Genomic DNA, 27,717 nt, shown 5'->3' on the forward strand with positions numbered 1-27,717 from the left:
CGCCCGTCCAGAGTCATGGCCCAAGATGGCTGCTTGCCAAGCGCCTCTGCACAGGATGACAGCCACGGCTGACCTTCCAGAGTCGAGTCAGGTTCCCGTTGACCCTTCAGAGTTGAGTCAGTTTCCAGTTGTCCTTCCAGAGTCAAGTCAGGTTCCGGTTAACCCTCCAGAGTCGAGTCAGGGTCCAGTTGACCCTCCAGAGTCGAGTCAGGTTCCACTGCCCATGACGGCTGCAAAGCCAGCACCACAAGGCAAAATGGACGCCAGCCCAGTGCCACAGCACAAGGTAGTCGCCAGCCCCACGCCACAAGGCAAGGCGGCTGCCAGCCCAGCGCCACTGCCCAAGATTGCCGCTGAGACATTTTTGGATTACTTCTCCATGCTGAACAAGATCCTAGAGATCCCCAGGAGTGCTCACGTCACGGCCGCTGAGCCAGTGCCACAGCCCAAGATGGCTGACAGCCCAGCGCCACAACACAAGGTGGTCGCCAGCCCAGCACCACCACACAAGATGGCCCCTAACCCAGCGCCAATGCCCAAGATGGCCGCCCGTCCAGAGTCATGGCCCAAGATGGCTGCTTGCCCAGCGCCTCTGCACAGGATGACAGCCACAGCTGACCTTCCAGAGTCGAGTCAGGTTCCCGTGAACCCTCCAGAGTCGAGTCAGGTTCCCGTTGACCCTCCAGAGTTGAGTCAGTTTCCAATTGTCCTTCCAGAGTCAAGTCAGGTTCCGGTTGACCCTCCAGAGTCAAGTCAGGTTCCAATTTACCCTCCAGAGTTGAGTCAGGTTCCCATTGACCCTCCAGAGTTGAGTCAGGTTCCAGTTGACCCTCCAGAGTCGAGTCAGGTTCCAGTTGACCCTCCAGAGTCAAGTCAGGTTCCCGTTGACCCTCCAGAGTCGAGTCAGGTTCCCGTTGACCCTCCAAAGTCAAGGCAGGGGCCTGTTGACTTTCCAGAGTTGAGTCAGGTTCCGGTTGACCCTCCAGAGTCGAGTCAGGTGCTCATGGACCCTCCAGAGTCAGGGCTAGTCACCGATGACCTTCCAGAGTCAGGGCTAGTCCCCGATGACCTTCCAGAGTCAGGGCTAGTCACCGTTGACCCACCAGAGTCAGAACTAGTCACCATTGACCTTCCTGAGTCAAGTCAAGTCACTGGTGATCTTCAAGGAAAGAATCAAGTCACTGGTGATTTTCAGGGACAGAGTCAAGTCACCGGTGATCTTCAAGGACAGAGTCAAGTCACCAGTGATCTTCAAGAACAAAGGCAAGTCATCATTGATCTTCATGAACAAATGCAAGTCACCATTGATCTTCAGGAACATATGCAAGTCACCAATGATCTTCATGAACAAATGCAAGTCACCAATGATCTCCATGAACAAGTGCAATTCACCAATGATCTTCATGAACAAATGCAAGTCACCAATGATCTCCATGAACAAGTGCAATTCACCAATGATCTTAATGAGCAGAGTCAGACCACCAATGATCTTCAGGAGCAGAGTCAAGTCAGCATTGATCTTCTGGAATCCAGTATAAACACCATGGGATAACCAGTGCCTCTCCTCATCTCGGCTGGATTACCGGAATCTCTCCATGCCTCTGTGGAACTTCCAGAGCCTGGTCACGTCTCGGCTGATCTACCAGAATCTTTCCTCGCCTCTACGGGACTTTCAGAGCCTCGTCAGGTCTCAGTTGAACTCTATGAGCATCCGACTGATCCTGTTGTGGCCACGGAGGCTACTCTTAACTTGTGCAGGTTTTTTGTTTCAGACTTGCCCAACCAGACTTTTCCTCCTGTTGGTCCAGCCGCATGGATATGGTGGTCTTCTGCTCCGGCCTGGGGGACTCCGGTCTCCACCACATGGACGTGGTGGTCTTCTGCTCCACCCTGGGGGGCTTCAGCCCTGACCACATGGTTGTGGTGGTCTTCTGCCCCACCCTGGGGGGGCGTCCGTCCCGACCACATGGTTGTGGTGGTCTTCTGATCCGCTCTTGGGGGCGTTGGTTTCAGTCACATGGATGTGGTGGTCTTCTGCTCCACCCTGGGGGGCGTCCATCCCAACCACACGGTTGTGGTGGTCTTCTGCTCCGCCCTGGGGTCTTCCTTCCTGACCACACGGCTGTGGTGGTATTCTGCTCCACCCTGGGGTTTTGCCCAGTCGGTGTCATCCTGGGTTCCTGAACACCCTGATCTCCTGTTTTATGGTTGTTGTTTTTTGCTTTTTGTTTTTGTGTTCACTCCTGTCCCTGTTCCTCTCTGTTAGCCTGGCCCTCTGTCCCTCCCCCTGGACCTCCCCCAGTCCTCCTCCCTCCTGGTCTCCCTGTTTTGTGTTTGCACTTCTGGTGTCTGTTCCCCATGTTTTGTTTTTTTCTGGCCCTCCATCCCTCCCCCTGAGCCTCCACCGGTCTGCCTCCCTCCTGGTCTCTGGTTTTTGTAGTCTTGTCTTGGAGCATCTGGGAGCCGCTCTAGAGGGGGGTATTGTCACAGTGTCTGGTTTGTGTTCCCTGCATATCCACTAGATGTCCTCATTCTCCAAGGTGTCTGTCACTTTATGAACCACATTCCTCACATTGTCTGCCTAATCATTGCACCCAGCTGTCACTGGTTATCAATCATTGCACTCAGTCAATTCCCCATTAGCGTTTGTCTCTCCCTGTGTATTCATACCCGGTCTTAGTATGTGTAACGGAGTCCTTGTTTAATGTCTATATTTAGTCTTGCTCTAGCCTTGTGTTTTGTCTGTTTTCTTGTTTATTGGATACTCTAGTTATATTGGTCAAACTGGGCGGGAACACTGGATCACTTTACAGGGAAGTCGTGGCCTAACGGTTAGAATGGTAAATGCAGAGCACGAATTCTGAGTATGGGTCACCATACTTGGCTGAATGTCACTTTCACTTTCACTTTCACTTTTGACCCTGCCTGGACTGTTTACCCCTTTGGATCGCCCTCAATAAATGTCATACACGCACTTGGATCTCTCTTCGTGTTTCCTGAATTCTGGCCGTGACAGGAACTTCATCTCAACTGAATCATAGGCACAAAGGGATGGCCTCTGGAGTCCAGCCAGGGCAACAGAGAGATCCCGGGAGGGTATTAGGGGTGTCAGAAGAGGGTTCAACCTTCTAGCTCCCCTCAGGAAACTAACGATCAGGTCTTGCCTTGCCAGGGACCGGCCGTCCACTACATCGTGATGTGCTGCTATAGCATCAACATACACTTTTAAGGTGGAGGGTGAAAGCCTAAGCTCAACTTTTCTTGCAGGAAAGAAAGCACCATTCTGTCCGGGCATTTCCGGGGGTCTTCTTGGTGAGAAGAACAGACTCCACTTCAAAGCAGGACTGTCTCCTTAAGGGAGCTCTACCCTGAGTGATAGTGTCTACCACTGGTGGCAGTAGGTCACTTAGGTCTGCATTAGGTGCCATATTGTGCCAGTCCCTGAGAGAGGAGGTCGTATCTCATGGGGATGCACCAGGGAGAGCTGTCATGAGGAGCATGAGTTCCAAAAACCAGGTCCGGGTGAGCTAGTAAGGTCCAGGACTCTGAACCTGCCTCCCCATTGCACATAGCGCCCCAGCCCGTGTTGGAGGCATTTCATGACAACCACATGCCGGGACACTTGTTCTACGGGAACGCCGACCTGTAGAAAAGCAAGGTTCGACCAAGGGCTTAATAGATGGCGACACATCTGTGTTATGGTTAAATGATGTGTACCGTGGTGCCATGCCCAGTTCAGGACTCTGGAATGTAACCAGTGCTGAAGTGGTCTCATATGAAGCAATCTGAGTGGCATGACTGTGGTTGCAGATGCCATATGCCCCAGGAGCCTCTGAAAATGTTTCAGTGTTACCACTGTCCTGCCTGGAACTCATGCAGATCAGCATTGACTGGGCATGTTCGTTTGTGAGATGTGCCGTCATACTCACATACCGAGATAAGAGACTTTCTGCACAGGGGAGAGCTTGCTCTTCCCTCAGTTGACCTGAAGCCCCAACTGACGGAGGTCCCGAAGCCCAACATCCTTGTGATCCCACATTTCCTCTCACCACCTGGCCATGATGAGCCAGTCATCGAGATGCTCATGATGCCAACTTTTCATAGTGGGACAAGGGTGCCCTCTATGACCTTCGTGAAGCCATACGGGGACATGGTGGAGCCCGAAGGGGAGGACCTTGTACTAACATACCCGACCCTCAAATGCAAACCGTGGGAACAGTCTGTTGTGAGGAAGGATCGAGACATGAAAGTATGCATCCTTCAGGTCAATCGCTAAAAACCAATCCTGGCCTTGAATGCATTTGATAATACATTTCTGCATCAACATCTTGAACAGGAGCTTGTTATGGGGCGATCCATGACTTGCAGATCCAGGATAGGTTGAAGGCCACTGCTTAACTTGGGTACGTAAAGGAAGGGCTGTAAAACCCCTTCCTCATCTTGGCTGGAGGGACTGGCTCGACTTTTTCCTTCACCAACAGGAACTGCCACTGTAGTCTCGAGAATGGCATTGAACATGGGAGGTCGCCTGGTGAACTGAATTGCGTTGCCGAGTTGAACCATCCAAATGAGCCAACAGGATGGATTGCCCCTGAACTCTGAACGAGTGGCACCAAAGGTACAATCGACATAGCAGCGATGGGAAGTTGTGCTTGGTGGCCTAGAAGGCATCACATTCCGAGTCATTGCAGCAAAACACCCTGTGTCTAGGGGTGTGCCGGTTTCAGAATTGGTGATGACGGTTATGACGTGAGTCAAATGTGACGGTTCATAACATAACCGTCGGGGGGGGGGGGGGGGGATGTGTTAGTGGATCTACCGTAGAGTCAATTGGTTGTTCTTGGAGATAGCGGGTTAACTCCGTGTCAGCGCGCGCTCTGATCGGTAAAGGGGCAGAGATTTCAGACCTCCATTTATTAAGGAGATCGGTCACAAAACTCATCATCCGAGCCAACGTTTTTGGAGCAAATTTCAAAGCCGCACCCGCCCGCCATCCGCTGTTAGTTTGCGGTCTATGGCCATGCAATGCTTTGCTGATGCGAGTCGCAAAAAAATGCAGCAAAAATATTTAATGCTAGAGTATGAGGCATAGGCCTACGCTGAGTTTCATTTACAATGAGATGCGCTCTAGTTCACAGTGCAGTTCAAGCAGGCACGTGCACAGGTAGGGCTCAACCTGTGCAGAGCACATGCCCTTTTTGCTCTTACACTCTGAAGTGCCCTTTTTTTGGTGGTGTTTTTATTTTATTTTTTTTATCAATGCTATTGGTCACCTTTTACGCCTGTCTGTCTGTTTTACCAAATGAAAGTTCTTAAAACGAGCTTGTGGAAATCTTATTGGATCCTCAAGCTGTCAGTAAGCTGATAACTCCGCCCCCTCTATATTCATTGAATCAACTGAAGTTCCACAGCAGCCGCACAGTAGACAACAGCTGAGCTGAACAGTTTTGCGAAGGGTAAATAAATATCTTGTTGTTTGAATAAGTACTACTAAACACTGTCTATAAAGGCTCATATTTTATTTATTTGATGTCTGTCTGACTGACTCACTGACTGAGACATGTGGGACGTCACCTGAGAGAGAGGGCTAGCATTTGCCATCTAGTCATAGCCAATACATAGCCAACACAGCCTGTGCATACAGTTGCATTTCATCTTTTATAAAATGCTAATTTGGCCAAATGCATTTTACCACAGGAAAAACTGAGCGCTCCGTCTATATAGCTAAAAAAAAACTAGTTTGTAACCTGTAGATGAAAATGTAATGTGATGCCGGCAGCGGCAGGCGCCGTCGCCGTTTTAATGACGGACAGAAAAAAAAAATCACATTTGCACACATTCGCTGGTCAAAAACGATATATTGATAAGTAATACAACAACATATAATTTGTTTTTACCATCGGAAAATCATAATAGGTGCGCCCCCCGCTGTTTCGTACTGGAACTTACACAAAGCGCAAGTGATCCTCTTCACCTAGATAACATATTTCTAAGAAATTTCTTCTATGATTTATGATTGCTGATACACTTAATTTATTAACATTTAGGCTAATCATGTTATGGTATACTCTCTGTATACTCTCTGTATAAAATATTGTAAAACATGGTTTGTAGTAGGAACAAAAAAAAAAATGACAGAAGATCACTGAAATCTTTATATTTTATCATGCAGAATGTAATTCATGATTTATTCCAAGGGTTCATTTATTTGATCCAAAATACAGCAAAATCAGTAATATTGTGTAATATTTTTAAAATTTTAAATAACTGTTTTCTATTTGAATATATTTTAAAATGTGATTTTATTTTTGTGATCAAAGCTGAATTTTCAGCATCTTTACTCCAGTTCAGTACTCTTCAGTGTCACGTGATCCTTCAGAAATGCTTTTCACTGCAACTGTACTTTTCACACTATTTTTATTTATTTTTTCATTGCTGGCTTATTTTAGGGAAAGTTTAGTGAATAAGAGACCTTCAAGAGACCAACATCCCTGGTCCACCACAGTATAACATTTTTGCCAGATACATGGCTCACAGAAGGTTGCTGTTGTATTAGGTTTAAAGAAGCCCTTAAAACCCTGTTTATCTATATTATCTAATTATCTAATATTATTATTATGGTTGTTATTAATTTTGAATAAATCTAAAGCTTTTGAGACTATTATTTTGTATAATTGAATTTGTCATGAAGATGTGACCATTTATTCCTTTTATGCAGGCTTACTAAATAATCTTGATATAAAAAAGGGAAACTTTTTCAGTTTCAGCACATGCCCCTCAAAAGGTCTGTGCACGGCCCTGAGTTCAAGTGAACGCGGCGCGCTGGTGCTTCCATGTCGGTTATCATTGTCTGCTATATTTGCTTTTTATTTATTAAAATACATGCAATTGGTTGATGAAACATTTATTAAAATTAAGACAAAATTTGTACAAAACGAAATTCGTTCTTAAGAAAGGTTTTCTACAAAGCAAAATTTTATGAAGTGGTAAATATCATGTCTGACGATTTACAAAACTTCATTAAGTGGTAAAAACCATGTCTCCCGATATATTGCGCATCTTATGATCCTATCTAAAAAATGTTTGTAAAAAATATTTTAATGACACGGTTTTGGCGGTTATAGAGTTCTAATGACGGTGTTCAACTATAACCGCCGGTCTCACGGTTATATACGAGCCGTCACACCCCTACCTGTGTCCCTGGAGAGACTGGCCAGAGATGCATGGAGAGGAGTTGCATCTCTGTGAACTGTGACCTCTCAGCCACTAGCGATAAGAGGCTAGTGAGAAAGCAGTGCATCTCTCACTGTCAACCCACGGGCCTTGCAATGCAGAGGAAATGGAATCTGCTCTTTCAGCCAGTGGTGGAACAAAAAGAAAAGACAAAAAAAAAAACGATGTGGTCTCAGCGTGGGGCGGAGCTGGAGTGAAGGACGCAGGATGGCGCCCACGGCTGCCTAAGGCATGACCCACGACAGAACGGTGGCAGCTGGAGAATTATACCAGGGCCAGATATGCTAAATGGCCTCAGTCTGCTTTTGAACTGCCAAGAACTGCTGGGCAAAATCCTCTACAGTGTTGACGAACAGGCCAGCCTGGGAAATGGGAGCATGAAGAAAGCAAACTTCGTCAACTTCTTTAATCTCTGCTAAGTTAAGCCAGAAATGGCACTCCTAGACCACCAAAGCGGACATCGTCTACTGCGACGAGACTTTCGTTGCCCGGTGGGAAAAATAAGAAAAAAAGCACACAGCAATGAAAGCATGAAAGCATGAGACTGTAAGCCATCAAGATTGCAAAATAGACACACACACACAAAGAGAGAGAGAAAGAGAGAGAGAGAGAGAGAGATGTGAGACTGTAACAGGGAAAATTGGGAATATGTGGAATAAAATCAATGAATCAAAAAGACATTGGATCCAAAATGCAAAAGTCTCACACTGTGTTTCTCTCTTGAACACACAGGCATGTGCGCGCGCACTCTCTCAGAGAGAGGGAGAGAGAGAGATGTGAGACTGGTAAGACTGTGAAAGAGAACATTGAGAACTGTGTCTCTCTCTTGAAAACTCACACACACACAAACGAGGGATGTGAAAACAAGCATCAATGTGCAATCATCCAATTTGCAAGAGACACTCAGTTGTGATCTGTGACATGTGCAACAAACACTAATTACAGTTAGTAAGTAAATAGGCAGATAATATGTAAATATAGTTAGGATGATATTTAAAACACTTATTTATTTGTATTTTTCTATTTTCCATTTACTGTTTTATAATTAAAATACTTTTACTGTTATTTTAGTTTTTTGTTCATAAATGTTGTTGTCTTTTGAAGATGAGTTACTGTTTACTGAATAGTACAAAAACAGATTTCATTAAAATGTTTATTGTAAAATGTTTATAATTTTTTATGATGAATGAATTGCATTTTTATTAAATTAGAATTAAAACAATGGGTAACAAAATGCTTTCCATTTGTTCTCTTTCTAATACAATGCAGGTTTGACTAAAGTAAAACAGGCACTTCAAATTATCATTTAAACCAAACAAACAAACAAAAACTTAACAAAAGTAGTCTTTGAGAATCTCTTAATAAACATTCAAATCAAAAACCTAAGAAAAGGACAAAATATGTGCAAAAACAACTAGGGAATTTACAAGCATGTCTATAGAGAGCTGTACATATATCTAATGGTTATCAATGGTATTGCATGAAATTATTGCTCACTACTCCCACCATGTGGCACCAATCTCACTTAAAAATGGATTTTAAAGGCCTAGTCTCTATTTTAACCTGAAATACAGCATTAATTGAAAAATAATGAAAATTATATATATATATATATATATATATATATATATATATATATATATATATGACAATTGTACTTTTTTCAATGGGGAAAATAGATCATAATAATTGCATAAATATTAATTATTACCATAAAATTATCTCAAAATTCAAAAAATATTTGATTTCAGGGGTCCGGTCACTTTTGACCATGAAGGTCCTGAGTGTGACTCTTAAATGAAGAACCCCAGAGGGTTAAACTCAGAGATTATTGGCCTCCCAAGTGAGACCCCATATGTCGTTCGACATAACTTGTGGTGACTAACAGATAGGGAACTAATATTTATATCTTTAGTCCTTATTACTGGGTTTTTTCTGTATATTTAGTCTGTTTTACTGTAAAGATCATACTTTTTGCTCATTTAGGGTCTCTGAATAAAATTGTCCTACTCAAGTATGAGCTCCATATTGTCCTATGTCATACAATATATGAGCCATGAAGAGTTTGTTGAGTATGATCTAAAGATAAAATGAACAACATTTAAAAAATATGATTATATATATATGAAACTAATATTTCATATGTCAGCTTTTACAGTATTAAATTCCTGACCGATAGTAAGAAATTTAAATGGTGTGTATACATAAGACACACGTTCATTGAGGACATTTGAGGAAAGGAAAGGAAAGGAAAGGCCTGTCTGCACTCTGAAGTACAATTTACTGGCACCATCTGCTGGGCTAGTTGTGCAGTTAAGGGTCAGTTAAGGGTGCATAGGCATAAAACTAACAACTTAATGCAAACGGAATTTTTTTAATTAGTATCTTTTTTCTGAAACAAAATAATTTCAACATAAAAATTTAAGTTTTAGATGTTATAATTTTATATTGTTTTGTAATTGTTTTTAATATTGTGAACCCAACATGTGTGTATGTGTATGTGTGTGTGTGTGGTATTCATGGTGTCTTACCTTACATACTCATAAAGTAACTTTATATTTCCTGACCCACTAATATATTCCATTATTCTTTTCATTTCTCCATAGCACTACCTTTTTTCACTGCACCTTTAAGAAGTATGTTGGACAGAAAAAAAGGGGTGGAGGCCATCATTTATGATTCACAGCGTCTGTTGTTGGAGCTTTTAGGTTGCCCTACTTTATCTCCAGTGACTGTATACTGCGTGCGCTTGCTGTGTTATGCATGGCTTGTTGCTCTTTGTAAAATACCTCATCTGGTCTTTGGAGGAACGATTTAAAGCCTGTATTGATGACCTTGGTCTAATCTACTGCGACGTTCATTGCGCACCAGTTTATGTGTGTGTGTGTTGTGTTGTTTGGAAACTGCAGAACATTTGAGTATTTATATTTTAGGATTAATGCGCACACTTCATGAAAGATGAATGAGTGTAAATGGGGCAGCATAAACGGGGCGTGTCGTGACCAGTCCCTATCTTTGGCGTAAACAGAAAATGAAATAAACAAAAAACATGAAACAGACCAAACATTGAATTCCACGAAATAAGCACAATTAGGTTATCCATCTGAGCTGGCTTGTCTTGTAGATTAAGTTCCTGTGAACATAACAAACAAGTATCAAAATGAAGAAGACACCGCCTTCCACTTCTTCATACATGCTATGACGTCACCAACTGATAATAATTAATTTGAGTTGTTATCTTTTTTATTCCAGTCAAATATTTCACTCCACAAAGGTTTCTAAAGAAACTGTAACGTTACACCGATTATATTTTTTCCCCCACGAATCCATTTGGCATACTATTAAATGGTCTCTCTTTGGTCCACGCCCGTGATGCGCGTCAGTTCACCACATGGTGCATGCTAGCGACTTTAGAGTGTGAATATCAATTAAGTATAGCAGAACCTTCCTGGGCCGTCCTGTCACGCGTCTTGATTAATATTCATGAGCTCGTCGTGATTATATTTTTTTCACCTTCTTAGCACCGCCTACTACGCCTACCCTCGTCTGCCCTTCAGCCAATCCGTCAAGGCGATTAGGAGAACAGCGCGTCACGTAATTAATATTAATGAGCCAAGCCTTCTTCGTAGTAGGATTACCAAACTCGCTGCCGGGGGCGTGGCGTGGGCTTTGCCGGTTCTAGCAGCAGACAGACACAATGAAACGAGGGGCAATGTAGGACACCACGTTGAGGCTTGTAATGCAGACACGCCGGTAGAGTATTATTTTTATTTATTTTTTTTACTTCTTTTTGGATATTTTTTTAAATAGTTGATTTAATTTGTTTTGCTTGTATTTACTCTGTAGATAGAGAGCAGAGGCCGCTGCTGATGAGAACAAAACAACGAGTTGAAAGTCTTTGGAGAAGAACCGAACGCACTCAGGAAGCGAGGCTCCCCATCATAACTTTTGCTTTGTCATTAAACGCAGTCGCGATAAAATGTCGTTCGCCTACTCGGATTATCTGGCCGCCGAGTGTCTGGTGTCGATATCCAGCGGCCCCGTCCTCCATCGACCCACCCCGGTGTCTGCTGCGGCTCAGGCCCCTCCTCAGGGCCTTCCTGCCGTGGAGCCAGACGGGTCGAGCGAGGACAGGGAGGTACGGGAGACGCTCCGGTTAGAGGGGGCCAACATGATGACGGTGGCGGAGATCCTCACCGATCTACACGGCAAGTTTCGTCCCATGTCGGCCTACTCCGAAAGCAGCAACTCGTCGTGTGGAGAGAGCGGCTACACCACGTTGTCTGACTCAACCACCCCAACGCCGACCATGACCCCCTCTGCCACCCCTGTCCCGGGACAGTACAATAACACCCCTCAGCAGATTTGGGGAGGAGGGGGCGCCCCCCGGTCCCCCACCAAACGTCACCCCTGTACCTTCGACGGGTGTGACCGGGTGTACGGCAAATCATCCCACCTGAAGGCGCACATCAGGACCCACACAGGTGAGCTGAAGCGCACGCGCGGGGAAGGGATGGTCGCCAATGCTTCAGATATCATTTGTATTCATACTCGAATATAACTGTACATACAGAATAGAGTATAAATACTCTCTACATATGAATAGAGTATAAATACTCTACATAAGCTACTATAATTCATCTATATATGCGCGTTTATAAATACTAATTATCGTTTTATAAACTGCATGTCGCATAAATTGGTTGTAAAAAAAAAAAAAAAAAACTTTGCTACATAAGCATATTATGGAGAATTTTAACAGTCGGCTGTGTTTGTTAGAGAGTAACTTTTAATTATTGGCCGTATGTTTGTTGACTGTTGTCAGGGGCTCCTGTCAATTCCAATTAGCGCCTCTGAATTGAGATATTAAAAGTGAATTCCTGGATAGTAATACTCGTTAGTTTAACAAAAGAGTGGGAAAACTCCCAACTGTGGCCTCCCAACAAAGAAAGTTTATGAACAAAGGAAGGAGCTCGTGAGGGAGGACCGAGTATAGGATAGTATAGTGACGAGTCTCATATTTGCATGTGAAAACAGCTCGTGTGCGCGCAGGAACCCATTTAAATGCACTTTCTGTTATTTTGCTAAAGCCAAAAGAGCTATTAAAGTATGCACCTGGCCTCTCTTCATGAGCCGTTCACAAACGGACTGTTACTATTTGGTTTTGTTCATGGATTCAAGTTTAATGTGGAGAAAAGGTGACAGAATTTAACGGACACGGTGCAGAAGATTTCCTTAAGAAAATAAACCTTTTTTCTTTTCTTTTTTTTTTTTTGGCATATTAAAACTAAGTAAAACCATAGTTTGACTACAAATGCTATTAAACTATATAGTTGGTGTAGCAACATTTGTGGTTACAATGAATCGGCTATAACCATGTTTATTTTTTCTTTTTAGTAAAACCTTGGTTTATTTTCGTAAGGGTTGTAGTACAGTTATAAGTAGTACACTAGCGAAGAAATCTTTAGTACAGTGTACTAATGATATGCTAGTATACTGACAACTAAAGTGATAAACATTAGTGCAGTAGTTCTTACACTCACAGAATAAGTCATCTACAGTACAGATTAAAGGCTAGTACACTAATGAAACACTAGAGGTGCATTCCATTCAGCCATAAGAGCCCTGTGAGGAGGACTTGTTCTGCCATCTTAAGTGAGATTCCAGTCTGAAGAGTACTGGTACTGTCTGCGTCTCACAGTATAACAAGCCACATCTCTACAGGTTATGCATATTAATACAAGATATGTCTCCCTTCAAAGAAAAAAGCGTGGATGTAATTGTCTTTCAGTCTTTTCAAGTACATTTTATGTTTTATGTGTAAAATGTTTGTAAGGCCCAAATTCTATTGCTTTTGAATTCTCTGAAGTACAGAACAATGAATGTTAATGAAACATGCAATAAATTATAAAGTCAAACAAACGCCTAGTGCATGGTAATTATAGCTATAAAACCAATGCCCAACCCTTACCGTACCCCTTAAATAAAATCAACAATTACTGTACAATTTCATGATCAAAAATTCCAATTTATGGAACATGATGGGTATGACTTATAATTTTTTGTATAACAAAAAAAATTGTGGGTGGGAATTGCAAAGCTAGAAATAAAAAGTAAAGAAAATAGACAAAAAAGTAAGGCCCATAAACAACCACTGTAAGAAAACATGTACGTGATGTCACCTGTAGGTTTCTGAAGAACATTTTTGAAGTGGGCAGAGCCGGCGTTGCCAATTTGGTAGCGCATCAACCGTGCGTCACTCTCGGATAATTGAAAATGGGCTGGGAGGTGGGTGGGGCTAGTTGCTGAAACTACAGTGGCAATCCACCTGTCACTCAAGTGGCCACGCCCTTAATTATGCAGAACTTTAAGGCTTAATATAATCTAAACCGATGAGTTATAAAAAAAAAAATCACCGCCTTCACAGTTGTCATGAAGGGTTAGGTATGAAAAAATTAGCTATATACACCAAAACCACTTTTTGTATCATACTGTAAACATATTTTTTTTTTCTGCTGTAAAATTGGGTATTTTAACATGGGGAGTCTGTGGGATTGACTCCCTTTTGGAGCCAGCCTCTAGCAGCCAGTTGATTAATTGCAGTTTAAGTCACTTATTTGGAGGACTAACAACTAAATTTTCATATTAAACATGGCAACAGACTGTAGAACAGTGCTGTCAAATGATTAATTGTGATTAATTGCATCCAAAATATAAGTTTTTGTTTACATAATATGTGTGTGTTAGGGCTGCACGATTTTATTATGTGTGTATATATATATATATATAACATACAAACACATGTAGATATTTAAAGGGGGGGGGGGGGTGAAATGCTATTTCATGCACACTGAGTTTTTTACACTGTTAAAGAGTTGGATTCCCATGCTAAACATGGACACAGATTCAAAAATTAAGTTGTACGTTTGAAGGAGTATTTCTGTTCCCAAAATACTCCTTCCAGTTTGTCACAAGTTTTGGAAAAAAAATTTCGAGTATGGGTGTGACGTTAGATGGAATGGAATTTCCTTATATGGTTCCTAGGGCACTTCTGTCGGAAGAGCGCACGCTCCCGTATAGCAGAGCAGAGACATTCACTGATCAGAGCGAGAGCGTCGCGAAATGTCACAAAAGAAGTGTGTTTTTGGTTGCCAGGGCAAGACAACCCTGCACAGATTACCAAAAGAAAAACAGCATTAAGGGACCAGTGGATGGAGTTTATTTTTACAGAGCAAGTGTTTTTATTTGTTCCCTGCATTTCGAAGATGCTTGTTTTACAAACAAGGCCCAGTTTGACGACGGATTTGCGTATCGTTTATTTCTTAAGAATAATGCAGTCCCAACGAAAATGGGTCACGATCGTGTGTTGGAACTGCAGGCGGTGAGTAAAACTGCTTCAAATATCTCTGCCTTCTTGTTAGTGCATCCGCCTCCCATGCCGGAGACCCGGGTTCGAGCCCGCTCGGAGCGAGTTGTTGCTGCTGCTGCTCTCATTCAGCTTCAGCCTCTGGATCTGATTCTGGATCATAAATAAACGGCTGAATCTGACTGTTAGCCATGGTTTGTTTTGGATGATGGTTTTTCCCCTCACGGTAATGTCACAGTTTCCACATGCTCTAAACGCAAAAGCCTACTCGCGCTCGTGATTCTTTAGCTCCGCCCACACGTCACGCCTCCAGCCGGTCTTGTTTTTCTGGGAAAAATCGGTACAGACTATCTTTCTCTTATTAATATAATAAAACTAAAGACTTTTTGGAGTTATGAAGGATGCAGTAGTACTCTATAGGTACTCAAGATTAACAGGATATTGAGTGAAAACGAGCATTAATTAAAAAAACATACATTTTTTCTTAAAGGGGGGGTGACCCCCTTTAAGAAAAAATTTATGTTTATATATTAAATATATTTCTATATATAATATAAAGTATAAGAATATAAATGTATATACATGTAAATATTTTCTAAATATTATTTAATTATATACATAATAAATATACACCGCATATATCATGTAAACAAAAACATTTGTTGTATGCAATAAATCATTTGACAGCACTGATTATGACCACTTATTTAGATTTAATTAATACATTTACACTTATTACATTAATTTACGTTAATTTGTGTTTATTACGGAAGTACATGTTGTCATACCTCAAACACGTCTTATATGCGGAACTCATGCTCGCCTGTGTGTGACGGCACTGAAATGTTTTCTAAATACACATTTTTTGTCAAGTAAAGTGGACTTCAAAAGATATCCAGTGCTCAGGGAGCATGAACACTTCGTAGTGGCCTTGTCAATTGGAACAGAGCTTATACTAAATGATATACTAAGCACTATGTACTGTCCAGTTTCTGAAATGTATAAAATAATTTTCTCATCCAACATAAGAGTTTGATAGCCCCCACCCCCCATTCATCAGGTTTTTTTTTACAGTGTGGACCGAAAAGAGAAGTCTACGTGTACCAGTACAGTGGTATTAGTGTTGTCAAAAGTACATCAGTACTGAAATATTAAAATTGTGACAATAACAGCAATTCCCACTAGCATTTTGAGCTTTGTTGAACGGATTCTTAAATACCTCTGATTGGCCATTGTGTTCACGCGCTGAAAAGATATGTCTGTGATTGGCTACAATGTTCGTCACTTCAGGCTCTATACCGAGCGCTTTCACAAATACACACTGGAGTGTTTAAAGGCAAAGTCTATGAGCAGATATATTGGTGACAACACTAAGTGGTATACATTCTAGTACATTGAAAAACACTAGTGCTAGTTAACTCACAAAGCAATTGTGTAATAACTACTGTGCTAGCTACTATGCTAATGAAATATTTGTACAGTGGTAAGTACTCTACGGAAAACTAGTAAAGTTGTCTGAGGTTCTTCAATTAGTATGCTTTATATCTAAAACGGTAGATAGTGCAGGTGCCAAGCCATTGACGACTTTAGTAGTACGCTTGTGTATATCATAAAAAATTTTCTCTAATGTGTTGCGGATTGTTCATGTTTTTTTTTCTAGGTGAGAGGCCCTTTCCGTGCACCTGGCCCGACTGTGAAAAGAAGTTTGCCCGTTCTGATGAGTTGGCCCGACACCTGCGTACCCACACTGGCGAGAAACGCTTCCTGTGCCCACTCTGTGACAAGCGTTTCATGCGCAGCGACCACCTCATCAAACATGCCCGCCGGCACCCCAACTTCCACCCCTTCATGATCAACCGCAAAGGTTCGGCTCAGGGATCCACCTCGACCCAGTCCACCACCGCTTCCACTTCGTCCTCAGAGTACGCCAGCACTGCCATGTAGACGCCCCCTCACCGGGACCACTGTCTCTGTCATCCACCACAGCTTGACTCGATCGCCGTGCATGCTGGGGACCCTTTAAGCTCAGTCTTCACTTCCACAGGCCAAAAATGAACAACTTCACCATGTCTTCCTCTAAACCCCTTCGCCCAACCAGTGGCGACCAAAACGGGCAAAGGAGACTCAAACTCTCAAGCACATTCCTGAGTCGCGTGATTAAATTATCACATGGCCGACAAGTGATAGCGAACGCAACATTGGTCTTAAATTGCTTCGGTTGGGTGGAATAGATTTTTGCATGCAAACAAAATGGCCATCAGTGGTAGCACAATGTTTTCCATTGGCCATCTTGTTGTATCACTTGTTAGCCATGTTTTAGAATCTACGAAAGAATGCGTCACAGTTTAAGGGAAAGTTTACTCGTTCTTTGTCTTTTTACAGTCGTTCCATCAATCTTCACACAACCTTTTTCATGTCTTTTTTGTACAGCCAGAATGGCAAACCCTCTCTGGGTTTGCTTGTCCACACATGCTGTAGAAAGCAATAACCAGATACATTTTCATAACTATCACAAAGTATTTGTGTGTTACTCATGAATTTGTCACGTTCAGTGACTTTATGCGTTCTTAAACCTCGTTGGCTTAGCTAAACCTTTTAAGGTGTGATGTCAAATTCATTCTTAAATGAATATGATTCTTGAAACTCTTGAACGCAAACAACGATCATATCAAAATGGCCAGCGAGTTCTTTCTTAGGTAGAAGCACTGCCTCTAATGCCAGTTTCCACATAGCTTTCCCTACCGAAATTAAGTTATTGTCATCTTAATTTACCTAGTAGTAGTTATTTTCTTAATTAATATTATTAGACCATGCATTTATTATTTTCTGCTTGGAGGAACTCTTTTGTTTGTCCATGTAATGTTGACATGTTGATACATGTAGCAATGTGTGTAATGGTAATGTGGATACGTGTAGATAAATATCTATGCTTGCAGCTTGAATGGTAAAGATGTTATAATATGAACTACTAGATAATAATACACCTTATGTTAGGGGTGACAGTATACGCTTGAATAGAATAGTGCTGCTTGTGTGCGAATGTTTGCGCATCGCGTTCATATGTGCCGCCTGCGGACCTCTTACAACTATCTCAGAGAACAAAAAAACACATCAGGAAACTCAAAGCCTTAAAATCCTTTAACTTGTTTTGCACCATTGTTTACGGTCTGATATGTTCTACAGGTATGCCGTCAGGTGTCGTTCTTCTCAACTAAAGAAATACACATGCAATATTGCACTTTTGTCTTACTGATATTGTGAACGATGCTTGTCGCCTGCTAGTGTGATGGGTTACACTGTATACATGCTACTGCATAGTGCTCAACTGAACGAACACTGTGGAAGGGGATAAAGACCTATCGCAATAAATCAATACATTCGTCTAAATGTGCACCTTCGTCTGAGTGTTTAAACCAGTCAGAGGAAAATGGACTTGATTTTTGTGTACTTTTCACTTTTGTTTGTATTTTGCTTGACATTTGGAGTGCAACGGATACGAAATATCTGATCGCAGTTTGTCTGGTATCAAAATTACAGCTGTTTTTAATGGTTCATTGTACCATTTTCGAATCCTGCAATATTCAGTGCTTTAAGTAACTGCTGGCAGTAGCCTAAAGCGTGATGACCACTTATAAGATCTCAACCACATAAACCGAACCAGAATAGTATATAAGACTGTGTTTGTTCTGTAGCTAATTAAATGTTTTATGTTTGGCTGGGATTTTCTTATTTTTTGTCGTCTTCCTGTAGTGAGTCGTCTCTGGATCTGTTGAGCGATCAGTGGGACACTGTGTTGGGCTGCGGTGGGCTTTGTGTGTGATTCTCGACCTTTGTGATTCCATCTTTTTTTCCTTCACAATGCCCTCTTTTAGCAGTCCTGATTCAACTTTGCATTTGATATCTCTCCCATTATACATGACACATTTGCAACTAGTACTCTCACAAACCACTGGATCAAGTCTTCTTTTTTTCCCCCCACTCACTACTGTTTGTGTGTTTTGTGGTCTTTTTCAGTTATTAATTTTTTGTATTTGGTTTGATGTACTGGAAATTCTAGTTTCTTATGCTTTGTTTTGGTTTACGTATTGTAGATGTCTATATAGTATGCAAAACATAGCTTTCTAGTTAGTTTAGGATAGCTTAGCAATCGTATTGTGGAGAAAATGCATATTCTATAGTTCCTTTGGGAAAAATGCTGCATCATTTGCTGTGTTCGAGGCATCTGATCTCTGCGGGTCAAACTCAAGTGAACTAAGATTGTGTGTGTGTGTGTGAGCACGGCTGCTTTTAATCATGATGCTAGATTGAGAATATGTAGAGTGATGACTTTATATTGAGAACTGCTTTGTTGCTTGGCGTACAATCTAGATCCATCAGTTTTGACACACTAAAATGATTATACACTGATTGTGTAGTGATCACACTAAAAGATGTCTACTGAGATCTCCTGAGGTCTCGGTCTACAGACATGTCTCATAACAGTGAACCTATGGGTTTTGTCAAACTACAGAAACTTCCATGTATCTCCTCAGGTGATAACACATAATGCTGAAAACCTCTGTCCATGAGTATGACCTAATGTTAAGCATTCTTTTCATTTGCTCATGTTTTGCATTATTCTGCAATTTTATATTTTATTTATTACATGCTTTAGTTTTGGTGGGCTTTAAAAAAAATTTTTTGTACTTATTTTATTGAATGAGACTTGACTAATAATTTGATTTGATTCATTGTTTGCCTCCAACAAAAAACCTTCCAGTGCTTTTAAATAAATAAATAAATGGATTAAGAATTATTTTGTGTTTGGTTGTTTATTAATTTTATAGGAGAATACTATAATAATAATAGTTTTCTTTAGGTCATCATATTAAATCTCAAGTACATACTGCACACAAAACAAGTCATTAAATTTGATCAAGCTGTGTATTTCACACATCATTTTGTGACACATCGTGTTTTTCCTCAAACATTTTTCTAATATGCATTTACATTTAGTCTTTATGACCCAATTAATTGAAATTCTACATTCTAATTTAATACAACACTTTAGGTTATTGCCATTTTACACATACAGATGCATCTCAATACATCATCTGATTGTCTTGGAAAAGTTAATTTATTTCATTAATTCAACTCGAATTGTGAAACCCGCGTATTAAATAAACTCAATGCACATAGCATGAAGTAGTTTAAGTCTTTGGTTCTTTTAATTGTGAGGACTTTGGCTCACATTTAACAAAATCTCAACAAATTAGAATATGGTGACATGCCAATCAGCTTATCAACTCAAAACACCTGCAAAGGTTTCCCGAACCTTCAAAATGGTCTCTCAGTTTGATTCACTATACTACACAATTATGGGGAAGACTGCTGATCACAAGGAGGGTAAGCCACAAACATTCTTTGCCAAATCAGCTGACTATTCACAGAGTGCTGTATCCAAGCATGTTAACAGAAAGTTGGAAGGAAAAAGTGTGGAAGAAAAAGATGCACAACCAACCGAGAGAACAGCGGCCTTACGAGGAATGACAAGCAAAAACAATGAAAGAATCTGAGTGAACTTCACAAGGAATGAACTGAGGCTGGATCCAAGGCATCAAGAGCCAACACACACAGACGTGTCAATTTGCTGAACCATAGACCACGTCAGAGGCATTTTACTTGGGCTAAGGAGAAGAACTGGACTGTTGCCCAGTGGACCAAAGTCTTCTTTTTAGATGATAGCAAGTTTTATATTGCGTTTGGAAACCAAGGTCCTAGAGTCTGGAGGAAGGGTGGAGAAGCTCATAGCCCAAGTTGCTTGAAGTCCAGTGTTAAGTTTCCACAGTCTGTGATGATTTGGGATGCAATGTCATCTGCTGGCATTGGTCCATTGTGTATTTTGAAAACCAAAGTCACTGCACCCGTTTACCAAGAAATCTTGGAGCACTTAATGCTTCCTTCTGCTGACCAGCTTTTTGAAGATGCTGATTTTATTTTCCAGCAGGATTTGGCACTTGCCCACACTGCCAGAAGCACCAAAAGTTGGTTAAATGACCATGGTGTTGGTGTGCTTGACTGGCCAGCAGACTCACCAGACCTGAACCCAAGAGAGAATCTTTGGGGTATTGTCAAGAGGAACATGAGAAACGAGAGACCAAACAATGCAGACGAGGTGAAGGCCACTGTCAAAGAAACCTGGGCTTCCATACCACCTCAGCAGTGCCACAAACTGATCACCTCCATGGCATGCCGATTTGAGGCAGTAATTAAAGCAAAAGGAGGCCCTACCAAGTATTGAGGTTTTTTTTTTTTTTCAACGTTTTTATTGGTCTTCTGAAGTATTCTAATTTGTTGAGATGGTGAATTGTGTATTTTTTTTTTTTAATGTGAGCCAAAATCATCACAATTAAAAGAACCAAAGACTTAAACTACTTCAGTCTGTGTGCATTGAATTGATTTAATACACAAGTTTCAAAATTTGAGTTGAATTACTAAAATTAACTTTTCCATGACATTCTAATTTGAGAGACACCTGTATTGTATATGTACATTAAAAGAAGTAAATAATCTATGAATAAAAAAATTGCTTAGAATTTCTTAGTGGTTGGTTCCTATAATAACAGCAACATTTGATCCAGATTTTCAACCACACTGCATGTAAACAAACTCCTCTCCGTGTTAAGTTTGGCTTAGGAAAAAAGAAGCACATTCAATAAATCCATCATTTTGAGAGTATTTTCACTTAACTATAGCATCTATTTTACCATCCTTGGTCAAAATGTGGACACAAAATCGCCACTTTCATATGTATTTTGTATTGTATCTGGTCTTCTTGTACATGTACAGTGTTCCTCACAGCTTACATTAGTGTGCTAATAATTGGCACAGATGCTTAGCTGTGTTACTATCATTCACAAATTCCAGGCTGACTCTACATCTATGGTTCTTTCCTTGAGTTCCCCAGTGTAGTGTGTGGGAAAGACCAGAAGGGCTTGTATAGGGATGTCTTCAAGTCTCTCCTTTTAAAATGAGACATGTATTCGTCCCTACAGAAGGAATACCAGAGTTAGTTAAATGAAAAATCTCAATGAAAATGCATCACATGTTGTAATCCAGGTTTTCTGAGGAGACATGACCACTTTTTATGATTAACAAACATTGAATAACACACATATGTACCTTACCAGTCTTGCATTAAAATTATTATATATTAAATAGAGGTTCTTTTAAAATTTACAAATGTCACAATATTACTGTTTTTAATGCGATACATAAATGCAGCCTGTAAGCATTATAACCACCTTTCAAAGACATAAAAAAAATATATACATAATTTTTCCAAACCTTTTCCAAATAGAGCACATTGAATACAATAATAATAAAATTGTCAGGCAAGTACGGTTGAGCTTCTGTTTACATTTGATGTGCACTATGTATGTTCATTGATCAGTGTTTATAAGTGTGTTTATCAAATAAGGCAATTGTGTCTCTACTGAAGTCTTGGATTAAACCGATGAATCAGAATACTTTTATTCCTTATGTACTGTTGGAAGCAGTAATGGTTTGGTGGAATTGACTTTAATTGAAGGATAGCTTTGACCCTCACCAGGGTGCTGGAGGGTTCATGGGAGTTTGCCCAACCAGTCCACATGTGTTTAATGGATCTGGAGATGGCATTCCACCGTGTCCCTTGCGGCCTCCTTTGGGGGGTGCTCCGGGAGTATGGGGTACAGGGCCCTCTGTTAAGGGCTGTCCGGTTCCTGTATGACTGGAGCAGGAGCTTGTTTTGCATTGCCGGCTGTAAATCAGACTTGTTCCTGGTGCATGTTGGTACATCATGGTACAGGCCCAAGGTCTTATTGTCATGATCACCAGCTGGAGTGCCCTTATCCCACACTTTTGCCACTCTATCCTGGACTGCATTTCCCATCACCCATTGCCCGGAAACTTCATGCCTGATTGTTTTCACCTGTTGCTCATTACCTCTGCTTATATAAGCTTGGTGTTTTCATTCATTCTTCACAAAGTCTTGCAATCTGTCACAGCTGTAGTTTTGATAATTTTATCCTGGTTCTTTTGTTTTCCTGGTTCTTGATATTCTTCCTGTTTTGCCTCAGCCCTGAACTCTGTCATTGCTTGGACTGCTTATTGTGTTTGACATCATACTTATTTTAACCATTACACTGTACTTGGATCCCCAGCCTTCGTGCCCCTGTGCAATTTTTTTTTTTTTTTTTTTTTGACATTTATAAAGATACAAATGATTTCTATTTCAAATAAATGCTGATTTTCGGAACCTTCTATTCATCAGAGAATTCTAAAATGTTTCATGGTTTCCACAGAAATATTAAGCAGCATAACTGTTTTGAATACTGATGACTGCATCAAATCAGAATAGAGGATCATGTAACACTGAAAACGGAAATAATGATACTGAAAATTTAGCTTTGCCATCACAGGAATAAATTACATTATTTTTTAAATGTTTTTAATAGTTATAAAAAGACTTCTTTCAAAAACAATATAAAACTTATTGTCTCCAAACTTTTGGTAGTAAATGTCCAAAATAATTGTTCAAGTCAGACCTTTTATTTTAGTGTAATTTCATAGATTAAAAAAGAAATTGTTTACATGCATCTTAAGGATCCCTAATTGTGAATGTGAGGTGGGGACAGCACGATCGTGCTCTGATCGAGCGGCATTTGAGCTTACGCCAGCCCTGAAAAGAAAGCTTTAAAAAATTTACAGTTTGTCCCCATATAGGTTGACAATGGCTCAATGTGTATTCAAAAAGTTGTATTTATGAAGACTGACCAGCAGATGGAGAGAGTGACATCTTTTAAATGATGCTTCTGATCGATTGTGATACTGCTCTGCATATTTCTATCATGTGTAAACTGACCACAGTATTCATATTTTCTTCATCTGTAAAATGTTTACTTTGCATACTACATTTGCTAAACGGATCACACTGTGTCAGACCCGGTTTGCTGTCTGTGTAAAGTTTAGTGTCAGCATAGTCGGTCAAGGTAATTCACCCAAAAATGTCAATTCTCTCATAACTTATATTATGTTATAATTCCCTATATTATAATTCTTATAAATCTCTCATATATATATATATATATATATATGTAAAATCTGTCTTTACATTATTACATTAATCTGTCATTACATTATTATTTAATATTATACAATATCTTACTTCCTTTCACTGATGACCCATTTGGGTCTGCTACAGTTTATACCAGACATCCCACCCATTCCTTAGCCAGAACATCAATTGGATGACAGCCCTCCAAGGTGAAGTGAGGTTGAGAAAACTGTGAGAAAGGCAAGGGCAGCGTCAGCACTCTGTCCAAACTGAGCGCCATACCAGCTATACTAGAATTAATGTAGAGGCAAATGAAAGTGGCTTTGAAAAAACTAACCATCCCAAGAACATGCTGAAGAGCAGGGGGAGTGCTAATGCCAAAGGAAAAGGATGCATTGAACATTAGCCGTTTCAACAAATCAATCTCTTGAATGTTGAAGGAAAGGTCTTCTTTAGCAATATTGCTCAAATGATGACAACATACCTGAAACAGAACAACTTGATTGATATGTCGATACAGAAAGCTGGTACACCAGGCTTCTCAGGATGTTTAGAACATACAGTACTAGTATGATGTGCAAACAAATCCAGACTGCAAAAACGGTAGGAAGAGATCTGCATATCTTATTCCTGGACTTGGCCAATGCTTTTGCATCCATCCCCCATCCTCTTCTATGGATGGCCTTTTAGATCTTCCATGTACTGTACCAATGACCATTATCTGGTCAGAAAAAGCAGAGAGCAACCTCGGCTGCTAGGTGTCGCTGTTGAGTCCTTTGGAGGTTTTTTTTTTTTTTTTTTTTTTTTTTTTTTTTTTTTTTTTTGAATATATACTTTTTTTTTTTTTTTTATTCAGTTCCATCACACAAATGATTAACGTGAACAGAAAAACATTGCACATCTCAAAGCATGCAAAATAACTGCGGCAACAACAAACAATTACAATTAAATTTAAACTTACATATAAACAGACAAATAAGAATACAAAAAAAAGATACAAATTAAATAAATAAAAAATAAAAACTGCATTAGGGCAATTACATAAATTTGAAAAGCTTTAGAATTTGTATTGTTTTTAAAAGCTTCTTGTTTTGTGATCTTATATTAGAAAGGGTTTCAAAATATATTTTAAGATCAGTGTTACAAAATGTAATATATGATGGTTTCTTTTGAAATACTTTTGACTTATGAATATAATACTTTGCTAAGATAATTAATAGATTAATAATATACATATGTTTATCAGAAATAGATGGGTTTTGATAACAAAGTAAAATATCATGAGGTTCTAAATTAAGGACTTTGTTTATTTTTTTTTGTTATGTCTATTTTAAAGTCAACCCAAAAAGAAATAGACCAAGGGCAATAGAAGAATAAATGTTCAATATCCTCAACAGATGCATTACAAAAGGTACACTTATCACAAACACTATGAATGTATCTGCTAACAACTGCATTTACAGGATAACATCTGTGAATAATTTTGTAAAGTACTTCTTTTACTTTATTAGAAATTACATATTTATATGGCAGCATCCAAATGTTGCGCCAAGATATACAGTGAGGTTTAAGCCATTTGGATTTACATGGAGGACTGGATCCAACATTAAGGGAGTTTCTTATAAAACTATTATTAAAACGCTTGTCAAAAATAGAGAGACCATTTACAAAAAGTTGGAGATTTTGTTGGCTTGTATTATTGATATTTACATCAGAGGATTTGGTTAAAATTAGTATGCCATTAGGAATAGCCTTGATTACTTTGTTAAATTCTTTTTCACTAACAAAAAAGCCATATCTTGTAATAAAATTAGGATAAGTGTAGAAGTGCCCATTATTGTCAATAAGCTGGTTTACAATTAATATGTTATGCCGAACCCAATTCTCCATATATAATGACTTGTTACTATGAGTGATATTACCATTGTTCCAAATAAAACACCTACTAGGAGAAAAATTATGTTTGTACAAAAGTGACCAGTAAAGCAATGCTTGTTTGTGATAATTGGCCAAGGCAATGGGGAGTTTACCAGTTATATAAGGGCACTGCAGCAAAAAATTTAAACCCCCAAGTTTTTCAAATAAATAATATGGGACAATGTTGAAAATACTTGTCTGATTTTTTAAAAAGTTTTTAAGCCAGTTGATTTTTAAAATTTGGTTGAAAATTGTAAAATTAAGAACATTTAACCCACCATCAGATAGTTTATTAATAAGAACACTTTTTTTAACTTTATGAGGCTTGTTTCTCCAGATGAAATTAAAGAGAATTTTATCCATTTGTGAGCATATAACCTTAGGGGCATTAAGTGAAGACAGGAGGTATGCAGCTCTCGAAAGACCTTCTGCTTTACTTAATAAAATTCTTCCCTGAATAGAAAGATCTCTTGCCAACCATGAATTATACCTCTTTTGCATTTTTTCGATAACGGGTATAAAGTTTGAGTTGACCATTGCATCAGTATTTTTAGAGATTTTGATACCCAAATAGTTTACCATGCTCTTAACAGGAATATTACATACAGTGGATAAGTTGTTATTTTTGAGCTGTAGGATCTCACATTTAGATAGATTTAAATTCAATCCAGAGAATTTTGAAAAATTATCAATGATATTCAAAGCCAGAGGTACCTCAGAACTATCACTAAGAAAAACTGTTGTGTCATCAGCAAGTTGCGATATTTTGACTTGTCTTTCATTAACTGTAATACCTTTGAAGGAATGTTGATTTATCATATTACTTAAAACTTGAGCTACAACCAAGAAAAGGAATGCAGAAATTGGACAACCCTGTCGGATACCTCGGTTTATTTCAAATCTAGGAGATGTTCCATTGGCAAGTTTAATAGAACTATTGCTACCACAGTACATAGTTCTTACACTTTTTATGAAATATTGTCCAAAACCAAAGAATTTTAACGAATCAAAAATAAATGTATGGCTTACAGTATCAAAAGCTTTTCTAAAATCGAGAAAAAGTATTAAAGGGTCTCCATTTAATAAATTACTATACTGCACTAAATCAATAACTAAACGAATATTAGAGGAAATGTGACGACCTTTCATGAATCCACACTGAGTTTCATCAATAATCTCATTTAATGCATTTTTCATACGTTTTGCAAAAATGGATGCCATTATCTTATAATCATTATTTAATAATGAGATAGGACGCCAATTTTCTAATAAAAGGATATCTTTTTGATGCTTGGGGATCAAGGTGATAACACCTTGTTTAAGTGATGTAGGTAAGGATTCCTTGTCGATGGCCTCTTCATATACTGCTAACAGGAATTTAGATATATCATTTATAAAAACTTTATAAAATTCTGATGTAAGCCCATCGTTTCCAGGGGATTTGTTGTTTTTAAGAGCTTTTATACAAAATTCTATTTCATTTAGAGAAAGGTCTTGAGAACACTCGGTTTTACTTTCTAAAGACAATGTTTTTGGACTTATAATTGTTTTAAAAAGAATTGCATTGTCTTGATCCTCTCCTAAAGAATAAATATCTGTGTAATATTTCGAGACAAATTCAGAAATCATGCCTTGGTCCTCAGTAACAGTACTGTTAATTTTTAATTTTTTTATTAAGTTTATTTCTGCATTCCTTTTCTCAAGACTAAAAAAGTATTTGCTGTTTCTTTCACCTTCTTCCATCCATTTCCTTCTAGATCTTACAAAGGCGCCTCTGGCTTTTTCTTGATAAATAGAGTCTAATTCTTTCTGTAAATTTTCTAAATCATCACTATTTGATGGGTGGGTAGGTGACTGAGTTAAATTTGAAATCTCTTTTATTATGTCTTGAATACGTGTTCTTTTTTTCATGGCCAACTTAGTCCTTTGGAGGTGTCATGGGCCTATCACCGAAACACCAAGGAAGAAGGGGGCCCACCTGATGACCCCTACTCCCCACTCAAGATGTCAACAAAGTGACGATTATTCTAACGGATTGTACTATCAAATCATATATGCTCAACTTTACTGTTTAAATGCTTAAAAGCACAGAACATTTGAGACAGTTTGTTAAAGATCAGAATTT

General features: G+C 39.6%; 1 protein-coding gene across 1 annotated transcript; it reads left to right on the forward strand.

The window, feature by feature from the left end:
• The first annotated feature begins 10,867 nt into the window (after positions 1–10,867).
• Positions 10,868–19,394, forward strand: LOC113038486 (Krueppel-like factor 9). The gene is made up of 3 exons (XM_026195937.1): positions 10,868–10,986; positions 11,080–11,717; positions 16,260–19,394. The coding sequence occupies exons 2-3, from the start codon at positions 11,213–11,215 to the stop codon at positions 16,541–16,543; spliced, it is 789 nt and encodes a 262-aa protein (XP_026051722.1). The 5' UTR covers positions 10,868–10,986; positions 11,080–11,212; the 3' UTR covers positions 16,544–19,394.
• Positions 19,395–27,717: the final 8,323 nt, after the last annotated feature.

The sequence above is a fragment of the Carassius auratus genome, chromosome 2 (assembly GCF_003368295.1).
Source record: "Carassius auratus strain Wakin chromosome 2, ASM336829v1, whole genome shotgun sequence".
In the NCBI taxonomy this organism is placed as follows: Eukaryota; Metazoa; Chordata; class Actinopteri; order Cypriniformes; family Cyprinidae; genus Carassius; species Carassius auratus.

Bases quoted from the DNA above. Each gene is read 5' to 3' on its own strand.
- LOC113038486 (XM_026195937.1), top strand. From the start codon at position 11,213: ATGTCGTTCGCCTACTCGGATTATCTGGCCGCCGAGTGTCTGGTGTCG. The intron at 11,718-16,259 runs GTGAGCTGAAGC...TTTTTTTTCTAG, and splicing joins GCACATCAGGACCCACACAG to GTGAGAGGCCCTTTCCGTGC.